This window comes from Hemibagrus wyckioides, linkage group LG11 (assembly GCF_019097595.1).
Source record: "Hemibagrus wyckioides isolate EC202008001 linkage group LG11, SWU_Hwy_1.0, whole genome shotgun sequence".
NCBI classification, from domain to species: Eukaryota; Metazoa; Chordata; class Actinopteri; order Siluriformes; family Bagridae; genus Hemibagrus; species Hemibagrus wyckioides.
Window position 1 is genome coordinate 16,003,174 of NC_080720.1, and position 12,476 is coordinate 16,015,649.

At 42.8% G+C, this 12,476-nt stretch overlaps 1 protein-coding gene across 1 annotated transcript in view; it reads left to right on the top strand.

Annotated features, from left to right (window-relative positions):
• plxna1b (plexin A1b) overlaps positions 1-12,476 on the top strand; it is a 221,784-nt gene that overhangs the window by 145,004 nt on the left and 64,304 nt on the right. The window contains exon 9 of the mRNA XM_058402390.1: positions 1,656-1,770. Within this exon, the coding sequence (XP_058258373.1) occupies positions 1,656-1,770 (115 nt within the window). The remainder of the gene's footprint in view (positions 1-1,655; positions 1,771-12,476) is intronic.

Here is a 12,476-nt window from a genome sequence, read left to right on the forward strand (position 1 = left end):
CAATCAACTCATAACTGAGGTCAGAAGAAGCTTCAGTAGAATCTTGCCAAGCGGAATAAACACTGTGCTGGCAAATCTGGCAAATGTTAACTCGCTAAACGTGCTTCACAACAGCATTAGTTACAAATTGTACAGGGCTAATTTGACTGGCTGTGTTGTGATTCTTGAAATTCCAGAGCCGTCTTTACTTCTTATCCAAGTTTTAGTTCAGGTTCAGTTTGGTTGATCTTCCCTTTTTCTTTGCCAGCTGTCTAGAGGTCTGGTGCTGCTTATTTAATTGCTAACCCAATTGAAAGGGAAAAAAAAGCAGAGCAATTTTAAAGGAGTCATAGCTAATGGTTCAGTGATGTGTTCATTTCTGTACTGTTGTCCGTTCAGTCCATTCATATGCTACTGTCCATCACTTAATGAGGTTGCCCGTTTATTCGATTGGTTATTAACATTTTAGTTAATGAGTTTATTTTTTCCCCCAATTAATTCATGCTTATTTGTCAGGTACACATTGATCAACTGCAGAATTGGCCTTGGGTCTTTTTCAAACACGGCGGCCTTTATTTATTAAGAAACTGTAAGCTAAAAGAGCCTAATAGTTTTTCTTTTGGTAACTAAGGTTCGGGTGTAGCATAGTATTAATTAGATTAATAACTGTCAACTGATAGTCTTCAGAATGTATAGTGAGATAAATGTGTATATGCATGTCCTTCATTTCTAATCAATCTTGGCTAGCTTTTCTGATTTGTCTCCTGACCCTCTTGGATGCATAGAAGCGATCGGTTCAACAGAGATTCACTAATAACGCAAAGACAAATGGAGCCTCAGTGGGAGGCCACTTAACAAACACAAGCACACTCTTATTAATACACACAAATGCACATACACACCCCATCCCCTCTCGACCAATAAACAGTGTCGGACATCGCAAAGTGTTCTTTGATAAATTGCTCACTTTGAATTCGGAAGCAGGGATAATTTCCTTGACCGACCATTTCTCAACTAATTGGGCAGCTTCTCTCAACACAGAAGCAGATTGGTCAATTAAGAGGATCATGTGATTCAATTACGTGGCCGGCCGTCTTTGTTCTGAATGTTCATTTAATGGCTGCGGGTGAACAAATCGCTTGGCTGAGGTGATTAATTTAAATGAATGGTTTAGCTTTTCCTAGCCAAAGCACTCAGATTGTTGCGGATGCGGGGGTTGAGCGCGTGTTTGTTTTGTCTGTGTGCGACTGAGTGTGGGGGGAAATCAGCACAGCTCAAAACCTGTTATATACTATTCATCAGATCTCTCTCTCTCTCTCTCTCTCTCTCTCTCTCTCTCTCTCTCTCTGGGAAATCCTACACTATTTGATCTTTCTCTCTCATGTCATCAGTCTCTTCGTCTCTGTCTCGCTCTAAACCATGGGTGTCTTACTGAAAGCTCATCTTTGTGTGGGGATGAAAGAGCAGCTTCACTAAAAAAAGGTTGCCTTTAAAAGAAAAAGGAGGGGGGCAAAACGAAAGACACAGGATGAAAGACAGGGACAGTCATTTACTCATAATGGAAAGACAGGGAAAGGACAGTTAGACACTTAGTTCTTTACTCAGTGTTAGTATAGGTCTGTGCGAATGTTTTTGCCCTTGCTTTTATTTAATGTCTCCCTAAACCCTCTGTGCAGGTGCTTGTCCTGTGTGAACGGCTCCTTCCCATGTCACTGGTGCAAATATCGCCATTTGTGCACGCAGAATGCAAACGAGTGCTCGTTCCAGGAAGGCCGGGTCAACATGTCTGAGGTGAGTTTCCCGTCACGTGACCGAATTGCCTGGAGGTGATTGTGGAGTAGTGTTTTTATGGCTCGGTAACTTGCAGGTAAATGCTAATGATCTACAAACTAAGTGCAAGTTCACACCTGCTGGAGGTAGGAGCACTTACATTAACAGGTTGAGGTGTTGAGAATGTGATTCTGCATCGCTGATGCAGCGCCGGTTTGACAATCGAGAATTTTTTTTTTTTCCTCAGGGAAATGAAGGAACTCTTACTATGCAGTGAAAGCAATGAAACTTAAGCAAAAAATAATAATAATTGAATTGGAAATCGAATGGAAAACCCATTTTGATAACTGAAAGTGTGTAGTCATGCGGTTATGCCACGCAGTGTAAACTGTCATATTATTGGTCCATGTCAATGTCTAATCTAGGACCATTCCATGCTTTTCCAAAAAGTGTTTGTCGTTCTTCTAATTCTTGCCAGGATTGGTTCAGATCAGAGAACTAAAATGTGAAAATAACACAGAACTGGTGACTGGTTCAGCGGCACAGATCTGAAAACTTGCAATAATTTGAGGAAAATCCAACTTGATCAAACTGCTTCTCAATTTTAAACACCACACAAGTTTTATATATATATTTTTTGTTTTAAGACACCTTGGTCTGAGACCTTGTTACCATAGAGAGAGCGATGCAGCAGCACTTTAGTGATTTAATCTGTCCACCTGAGGCACATCTACATCTGCTAAAAATCTATATAAAATCGTATAACATGTTCTAAATCTTCAATTTTGATGCTAACATCTCTGCAAATGTCATCATGCTCTTTAGCTAAGCCGAGTCTCTGCTGTAATTCAGCGCAACTGTTATACACCATATAGCTGCATTGCATTATGGCCATTTTTAGTCCAGCTTTTGCTGCCACCACTACTTCTATATCTCAGTGACATGACATTGAATGTCGCTGGAAATGTGTGCGTGTGAGAAAATACGCCCTTGCTCTTTTGTTTTTAGGAACTACCAGTGAGACTTGGCCTTTTGGCACATGGTTGACATTGCTGAAAAGGTTTTCTCCTTTTAAACTGCACTGTAAAAGCCTCCACAGTAAAGTCAGAGCGTCACACAACCTGTTAAAGTCTTACACAAATAATAAAAGTACAGAATCAATCAACAAATTAGCATTAGACTTATTTGCCGCATTCCAAATATTTCCGTTTGAATGCGTGTCAGGGTGGATTTTTCCTTTAAATGAGATGTGCATAATAATTTATTGTAACAAAATTCCATTTGAGCAACTGCACAGGTAAGAAACAGTGCAAAGCAATTCTTTTTATTTTTCTATTTTATTTCTATATGTAGATGTAATTGATGGATTTGTCCTTGAACTATAAAGTAAAACTTGTAAAACTATTCACAGTTAATCTTTTAAGGCCTTTGTCAGTAAACTCCTACATCTAATTACATCTGCAACAGTTCAGCTCTTAAATCAGGGGAAATGTTGGCCGGTTCACAAAAAGGCTTTTTGGTTCCCTGGATAAGCTCCGGCTCCGGCACAGTGCTGGTGGAAAACACACATACTCTGAGCCAATGCACCATTCTGATCTCTGCACCATTCTGCTCCAGCCCTCTCATCACTGCAAACATTCACTTATGTGTGTGAAGGTATATGATATTTCCCCCAGTGTGTTATACAGGGTGTGTGTGTGTGTGTTACCAGAACTAATTCTCCTCCTCAGCTTGGCATGAGGTCTCTGATTGGTTGTTTGTATGTGCGTAGCTGTGGTTTAATTGGTCAGAGGGGATAAAACCTCTGTCCAATTATGCCTAGGCTTTTCTTCTCCTGCTGCTGTCTGTTGCCCAGACTGCAGGAGAGAACAACACGCACAAACACGCTTGTCTCCATGGTCCTGTCTCGAGGTTGCTCCTTTGAATCACACCTGAATACGGAGACGTTGCACGTCCTGTCATTTAGATGATCGGCTAGCTCCCAAAGTTAATCCATCACTCAGACGCACACATGCTCCTGTAATGTCCATAAGCTCCTGCTGTGATTCCCATTTTTTTCTGGTTCATGTGATAGCCAGACTACCCCCCCTCTGGCTGTACTTATCCGTGCCCCTCATAATCCCCCACCAACCGCGTTAGGACCAGTGTGTTGGCGTGTTTTTGCGGCTGCTGAAAATATTTAGCTTGCCGTGCTGCGAGCCACGCTTAGACAGCGAACAAATGAACTCTGACAGGAAGCTCAGGTTTAGTCGATGCAGTTCTGAGCTCTTAAAGAATGACTAACTCAGACGTCCCTCTCTCCCTCACTCTTCCATACCGCAATCCCCCCATTTATATTCCGTCCACGTTCCTCCAATTTTTCTTCCCGCTCTTCGGATTTACTTGACAACTCTCAAGCTCCCTATCAACAAAGCATGGCTGCTGAGCTATCGGCCCATCTGTAATTGGTTCAGGTGACAGGGCTGCGCGCCCGGCTCTTCCTCAGCCGGACATGCAGGGGGGGAAAAAAAACCCTGAGCACGAAGGCCGATTGTGCAGCGTGCTCACTGACGAGTGAAAAGCGAGAGAAGGCGAAGGAATCAGAATAGGGGCTATCTCATTTTTCACCAAGTTTCAGCCTACAGAAACGACTTACATGCTGCCGCTTATAGAAAGTATTCAGGAGGTCAGGACCAATACACACACACTCATTCACTCTCATAAGTGGAATTTGCTCAGAGCCTGTCACATGCCGCTCTGCCATCTGAACCTATTACAGAGGAAAAATATTTGTTCTTTTATACGTATGGTTTTTCACATTTTTGACCTGAGGTAAATCTAAAAAATAATAAGTGAAAGCATTTGAGGGTGGAATAGAGATTATCACAGGGGGTCGCCACATGGCAGACCCAGGAAAGTGTTTCCACAGACTGAAACAAGTACTAGGGGGAAAAAATCCTGCAGCACAGACGATTAAACATATTGCAAAAATAATGCACGTAGTTCAGCGGCTCTAAACATGGATCATCACAGCTTCTGTTGCAGGTCCTCTGTCACGACATATCCAGTTTATGCAAATTATTTTCATTCTCTCAGAAAGGGCTGAATGTTACACGCGTTTTATTACATGCACCCCTCCTGCTCTGATTAGTAAAGTAGCAGTGTTTCTCCACAGACAAGATGAAGATCCGAGGCGTCTCCTGTGCTCCGTGACTCTCTGTTCCAGGAGCACCACTGTGGAAAGAAATGACCACTTTGAATGAACCTTTCCACAATATGAACAGTCCACTAGAGTGCTAGTCCATTCTCGTGCTTGCTAAGATTTACCTTATGTTTGTTGCTAAACATATCAAATTATTCACCGATAGAGAGTGTAAATGAATGCAGGCGATGAGTTGCACTGCTGATAAATCAAAGACCGATCAAATCCCACTGGTCAGCTACTAATGTTCAAATGTTGTTGTTTTTTAATTTAGACAATCAATAGCCCCAACTGGAAATATTACAGATGCTTTATCATCCATGGCTATGAACTGATCATTATGTTGTAGCTTTAAAAGGTGATTGTTATCGATATCAAGTCATCTTCCCTTTTTTTATCCAGACTTTTATAGGAAAGGAAACCGGACCTTCACATTATATTAAAGTATTTTTATCAAGTACTCCAGCATTAGAAGCGATTAGGGATGGTTTTCACTTCACCTTTGGTGAAGTGCCCACATTTGCTTATATAAAAATCATAGCTATGCTATATTAAAGCTGGAAGAAGCAGCACTGGTACTAAAAAAAAAAGAACTGGCAAGACTCCTAAGCCCTTATTCCAGTGTTTTCTCACATTGTGGTCAGTTTCTACCCACTAGCCAGCTACTTTCATCTACACAGTTACATACTAGCATGTGCTTCCTCCAGGATATACAGAAACTTCATTTTTGTTAACTGCTGCTAACAGTGCAGCTTAACACTTTGTAGAAACTCTGCCCTTTTCCGAATACAAGATGCTAATTGATTAGCGTCACCTTGTTTGACAGGACAGAGAATAATAAGAGAATAATCCCTGCCTCCCAGAAAGCACTGCCAGATTTGCTCTCTTGGACTATTGTGCACAGATTGCTCCAGCATTGCCAGCAGATCACAAATTCAAATCTCTCCGCAATGCCACGGTCATCCATGGCCAGGTTTTTGACACTTTTTATCTCTCAGGATCTCCTAAAAGTTGTACAAAATACACCGCTTTTAATAATGATATGCGCATGTTCATTTTTTTTCCCCTTCTAGCATACAGTTAATTTCTTGCCTTCTCCTGACACCACAAATTAAAGGCCAACCTTTCTGCCTCGTTCTTTATTTTTTTCCAAAAGAAAAATTTATTTATTTTTTTTTTTAGTCACAAAGGATTTTTTTTTTTAGCGTATCTATCCTAAAATTTGCTCTTCGTTTTAAAGCTCGTATTATTGCAGACCTTTTTGTGTGATCTGCAAGGCTGAAAGCATTATTATCCAGAAATAATTGTGCACTCCTTCTGTCTTTTTGAGACGGCTCGAAAATTCTGTTACCGAAAAAAAAAAAAAAAATAACACTTGTTTTGTCAGCTCAAATAGTGATGGTGGCACTGAATTTGATTTGCAGCTTAACCTTTCTTGCATTTTGTTTGAGTAGACTCTCAGGCAGATGGTACATTTGATTGCACTAGTGCGAATAGTTCACAAATTGCATAATTGACTACCACTACAATGGGCGCATACACACACACACACACCGAGAAGTTTTTCACACCGGTGCGGCTAGTATGCATTTCCGTGCTTTGCATTATAGCGCCCTGGAAAGGGTAAAGGAGCTGTACACGGCGTGCACGCTGTTCAAGAAAAGATGACGGAATTCGGAAAAGAAAGTGAGCGTGGGCGTGCAAAAGGGTGTTTTTCTCTCGCTTCCTCCAAGTGAAAGGTTCGTGCTGAATGTAATTGTTTGTGTGTGCATGTGCATGTGGGTGTTTGTGTGTGTGGAGGTGTGAATTCTTCTGTCCGTGAACTCCTCAGCTCGGCGTGTTTACTCTGGCATTAACCCAGGCGCTCACACCACTCCCTACAGGCAACACTGCAGCTGTGTATTTGGGGGAAAGAGGGGGGATGCCCCCTGTGGAGATGAGTGCCGTGTGTGTGTGTGTGTGTGTGTGTGTGTGTGTGTGTGTATGTGAGAGAGACGGAGTCTTATCTGAGAGAAGCAGAGCTTACACTGAAGGGCCAGAGGGTGAGCAGGCGAGAAGAGGTATGGATGGAATATATCAGTCTCCTCACACTATGTGCATCTTCAAAGAGTTTTACTCCTCTCCCGTACTTCCTCCTGTATCTCTTCCTTTCCACCTCCTTTATCTCGTCTCTGCTCTCGTGTTTCGCTCTCCTCCTCTGCACTCCTGCTGCTAGATGAAACTAATTGCAGTCATTTCTAGCACTCAGGCCCCCACTCATTTAGTGCCATTATATCTGTGCCTCTTTTAACAATGGAGGATGCACTGATTTGCCCTTCGGATTCGTCTCATCGTAGCAAATTAAGCAACAGATCGAAGAGAGGGTAGACAGCATCGAGCAGACTTCTGTCATTCCCACTTTCTGTCTGTCTGCCTGCTTCTCCTGCTCTCACTTTTGTGTGTTTTTTTCTCTCTCTCTAGTCCTCTCTCTGTCATTAGCGCTGAAAATTGAGTTGCTTTAATTTAAAAAAAGTGTAAAAGAGAGAAAGAACAGAGATAAGGAGAAAAAAGGAGAAGGAGCAGATTCGCCTGGTCGCCATGGAGACGTCGCTCTTCACCCTCGTCTCCGGCAGTCTCGCGGGAATCTCCAATAATTCGGCGGGTTTTTGAGCGCCCAGAAGTATGAAGGAGAAACGAGTCTCCCCCATTTACTCTAATAGAGTCCAGATGTGGGTGTGTGTGTTTGGGGAAGGGAGGAAAAGAAGGATAGAACGAGTGTGTGTGGGGGAGGAAGAGGGGGTGTAGTGGTGGACTAGGCAAAATGTCATCTTGGCAATAACAAGAGGGAGATTACATTATAGGAGTGACGCCATTTATTTTTCCAAATGTTCGGGAAGAGGGGTTGGACCGCACCAAGGGAGGAAGGGGGTGTGTGTGTGGTGAGTGGACGGTGAGGGCAGGAAGGAGGAGGAGGAGGAGAGACAGACGAGTGCAATGGTTGAGAAGCGGCTGTCCCAAGCCAGCTGGAGCGAGACCGCTCTAACAAGCAAGAGAGATCAGCGGCAGAGGAGCGAAGGAAGGAGAGGAGAATGGGAAAGGGAGGCGTTGGGTAGGAAAGCCGCCACTCTCAGGCCAGTTGGAGCGCTGACGGACTGTGACGAGCCTCTGCAAAAGACAGCAAAGGAATGAGAGTAAAACTTTAAAAGCACTTTCTAGAAAGTCAGTGCTGCAAGTTTGATTTCTCAGTCGAGGCAGTACAGCTATTCACTTCTACTCTGAATATATGTAAACACAGAGACGATATTTTCTTTCTACAAGAAAATATGTCTCTCTTTCCATAGTCCTCCAAATATGGATGACATCACTGGGTTTAGGTTGTTTAATGAATGCAGTTAAATCCTCATAAACAACAGCGAAACACACATCCAACCACACTTCAGTTAAGCGCAAAACACACGACTACTGTAAATGACAGAAAAAATAAATGAGCGCAATAAATACGCCAAATAGTTACGAAGGCTTGAGACCTGGTGGTTCATTGCTTCTGGAGCTTGCTGAGAGCACAGAAGCTCATGTCCATCACCAGATCTTCTTATAACTCTCAGAGAACTTCCATGAATGGAGGATGCTGTGTCTGCTGCAGCCATGGTGGCATCTAAACTGAGTCTGAGTCTGAGTCGACCTTGTTGAATTGTCACTCACCGCTCTAAACTAGCTGCAGTGTATAGCGATGTAGCGCCGAAAGCACAAATCTTTGGTCCTGACGGAAGCCGCTGCCACAGTGCAAGGAGTTTATTTACATTGTATTTTTTTTTTAAAATAAGCGAGACAAAAATATCTATGGGAAGAATTCCTTTGAGAGCGCACAGGAGTGGGGTTGAATAAGCTACCTCACCACTACGTGCAGAGTAATAAAGTGATAATATTCAATTAAACCAAAAGGCAAAAATATAAATTTTTCTGTATTTATATACTATGATTTTCCAGCATAGTCTTGACATAGTGTGCAGTTGACTGAAAATAGATCAATTCTTCAGTCTTCCAGAGTACATTCAGCCTGCTGTTCCTCTTCTGCTTCACTGTTTTCTCCACTGGCCTGGTTAGCCCATATCCCCACAGCCACAATGTAGAAAACAGCTAGTCTATGTAACACCTACAAAACCCTGAGATTTGTGAAGCATTTCTGAAGTAGACAGCAATGGCCTTTTTATGATCTCCATGTTCAAAAACACCAGAACTTTTACTACAAGAGAGACTTTAACTTCTCTGGCCTCCCACTCCTGTAGCAAAGGGTCTAATTGTATTGGTATTGGCAGCTGCTTAAGGCACCAACAGAAACTTAAAGGACTTTTCACATTGAAATAGTTCATTCTGGAGCATATTAAACTCTGGGTAAAGGAAATCATGGGATGTTTCTCAGTTCAAATTGCTCAGATTTTACCTAGGGTTCCTAGCTGATATGTATTATGATGTTTCACACTGTACAGTAATCAACCCTGGGTTATATGCATATTTGCACAGGTCTCTGTCCAGTCATCATCACCACCATCTGTGTCCAGCTTCATGTTTAAAAAACTGTTGCCAAGTGGTTCATCATATGTATATTTTTCACCAAGTTTGATCTGGAATAGTCTGATTGTGACTACATCAGGATTGCGGTCATCCAGTCGATGTCTCCGGTGCTAATGTCCCTCTGCAGGATCATGCTTGTTAATTTGTTTCTTTCTGCGGTAGTCCGAGACCTCTATCGTACCCAGAGCCGGTGTGTGGGCGATTTCAGCCAAAGCCGATTCAGGACCAGCACCGTGCAAGCAGCTGTTTTCTATCTTTATTTTTAGGCACGCCACTCATTTTGATCTTCTTCATATTCTCTCGCGTGCGTCCTTCCTCATCTCGCACCACCACTCTCAGATGAGAGACGCTCTCATCTGCCTACCTCTTTCCTGAAAATAGCCACAGACTGAGAGCGAGCTGGAGAGAGGGCTTAGGAGAGAAACTGGCAAGCGGCAGAGTAAAGAGTTGTGGAGGCAGGGAAGGAGAAGTTCTGATAAAGTGGACGAATGTGCAGAGCTGCTGGATCACAGAGAGGCAAGATGGAGGAAGAAGGTGGGAGATGTAGACAAATGTGTGTGGCTCAGCATGCAGGTAACGGTGCAGAGAATAGCTGTCCTCTTGACCTGTTTAACAGCGATCATTTAGATGGAGCATGCATCATCTGACTAACTGATTATGTCTCCTTGGGAAAGGGTTTATTGTCCTTACATCGCTCTTTTTTTCTTTCATCAAAGCCACATGCAGTAATGTCTCTTCTTTTCCATCCTCTCTTCTTAGCTTTCTCCTTTTTTTTATCCTCCATGCTGTAACCATTTGGTTCTTGTCTTTCATGTTCCTTCTACCTTGGCTCTTTTCTCTCCCCATCCGTTTTTCATTCACCTTCTTTTCATCCTCTCTCTCTCTCTCTCTCTCTCTTTTAGATGCAATATTCATTGCTGGGATGCATTAGGCAGCTGGAACTGAAGGTCTAATCCACTTTGAATAATTAAACCAGAGGATAGGAGACTGTCACACTTCCTGTCAACGGAGAGAAAGGGAGAGAGAGAGAGAGACGTGATGCTGCGGTTACTGAAGGACTATGTCAGTGTAATTGCCCTGCATCTCTCTGTGGCCCTCTCTCTGGTTCCCTTGGTCCCTCTCTCTCCATCCATCTCTCTCCCGTACTATTATTAGTCATGCTATCTCCCATTCTCGTCCCTGCACTGTATCTGTTGTCTCACGGTCATAATGTTTCCTTAAAGAGAGCGGAGACGGGTCATCTCTCCTCCGGCTTGACCAGAGCATGTTTCACTCTAAATTATTAATTTACTGACTGCATAATGAGGCTTTAACATTTAAATGATGTTATTAGATTAGCCGAGTCATCGTAATGACTCAAGTCGGATCAGCGAGTAAAAAATGTCTGATTTGCTTCATTAAGCTTATTCCGACGTATCAGTTTCAATCTTTGCTTAATCACGCGAGACCTTTGGCTGCACTTCGTCGTGATAGGAAAACGCAGACTATTGTTGAGAGAAATACAATTCTGCGTCATGCAACACTCTCAGGTCCAATTACTCCACTTTACTGTTTGAACACTCAAACGCTTTCTACGTAACGCGAAACATCTATTAATCTGAGGAGCGATTTCCACAGGCAGTACCGCACATCAACAAAGCCTGCTTTGCATATATTGTGGAAGTGCTGACTTGAGTCGAAGTTGTATCGTTTGGGAAGTTTTCCCTTGATGACAGCTAGACGTTTAGACCAGAGTAACAGCTTGCAAAACAGGAATTCGTCGCAGTCATTACAGCTACCTGGGGAGGCATTCCTGCTGAATCTCGAGATATTTTACAGCCATTCCCTTAAAATGTTTTAATACAGCGACAAGTGGCTCGGTTAAGGGTGTAGCTGACATTTCCAGGTTGTGCATGTGAAATTTGGCCTGCTCGGCCATCCTTATCGCGCAGTCAACAAGGGGCAATATGAGATCAATTGTAGCAGATGATTTGACATGGCTGAAATGTCAGTAATGTTTGATCAATGCTGCGTGCGCGCATGTGTCAGAGGAGGCAGGATTTTATTTCTTGGTGCAGAAATTGCTGAAGGATTGGACAGTTTACAGAAATTGCAGGGTTTCAGAGCCAAAAAGTTTCATTTTGGTTACTAAGGTTAAATGTAGGTGTTTAACATGCATTAAATAATTTTGTGACAAGAATATAAGGCGCAAGTAAGTGTGTGTGTATAGCATGGTCATATAAAATATTCAGTCTTCTGGCTGTACACACCTTTTCTCACTAGCCTGACTCAGATACATTTGGTTACATCCCAGCAGTTCTTGCCAATTCCAGGCAATTACTCCACCGTTCAGTAAAAAAAAAAAAAAGGCACCTTCAAAATATAAAAAGGAAAAAAAACAAAATCATCATAACTTATGAATGAGTGCCGTCAGACAGCAGCGAGGCCGACAATTCAATATACGCCGATTTACTAAATGAAATAAACAAAATTTCATTTAAACGCAACGCGCATTGTGAACTGACGGCGCTGACTGATACAGATATGCGCCGGCGTATCTGGATGTGTTCTTTTACACCGTCCCTTAATTCAGTTGCCTGTCAGTTTATTTCCATCTTACAGATGCTCTTCTCACGCTTACTCGTTTCCTCAATTTCTTTCCATCCATCAAAGTAACTCTCGCACGCTTCCTCTCGCTCGCGCTCACGCTCAGAGCACCTTGTTGCCTAATGAGCTTGCCTAAGCCATTCCACCAAATAGAATATGCCAGAAATAACATGAAAAGGGAACATGAAAGGGAATGGAAGGAGGAACGTGAGGGGGGGGATATATTTATTTCTTTATTTCCCCATATCCACACTTTTTTCCCGCCTGTTTGATGGGTATCTGAGTCAGTGTGTCTTCAAGGATATGGAGGATTGCTTTAGGTCTCAATGGCGCACACACACCGACACACGAAAGCATCCTCTTGGTTTCTAAATATTCCAGCTCGCTCTTGCCTGGGTTGATTAGCCAG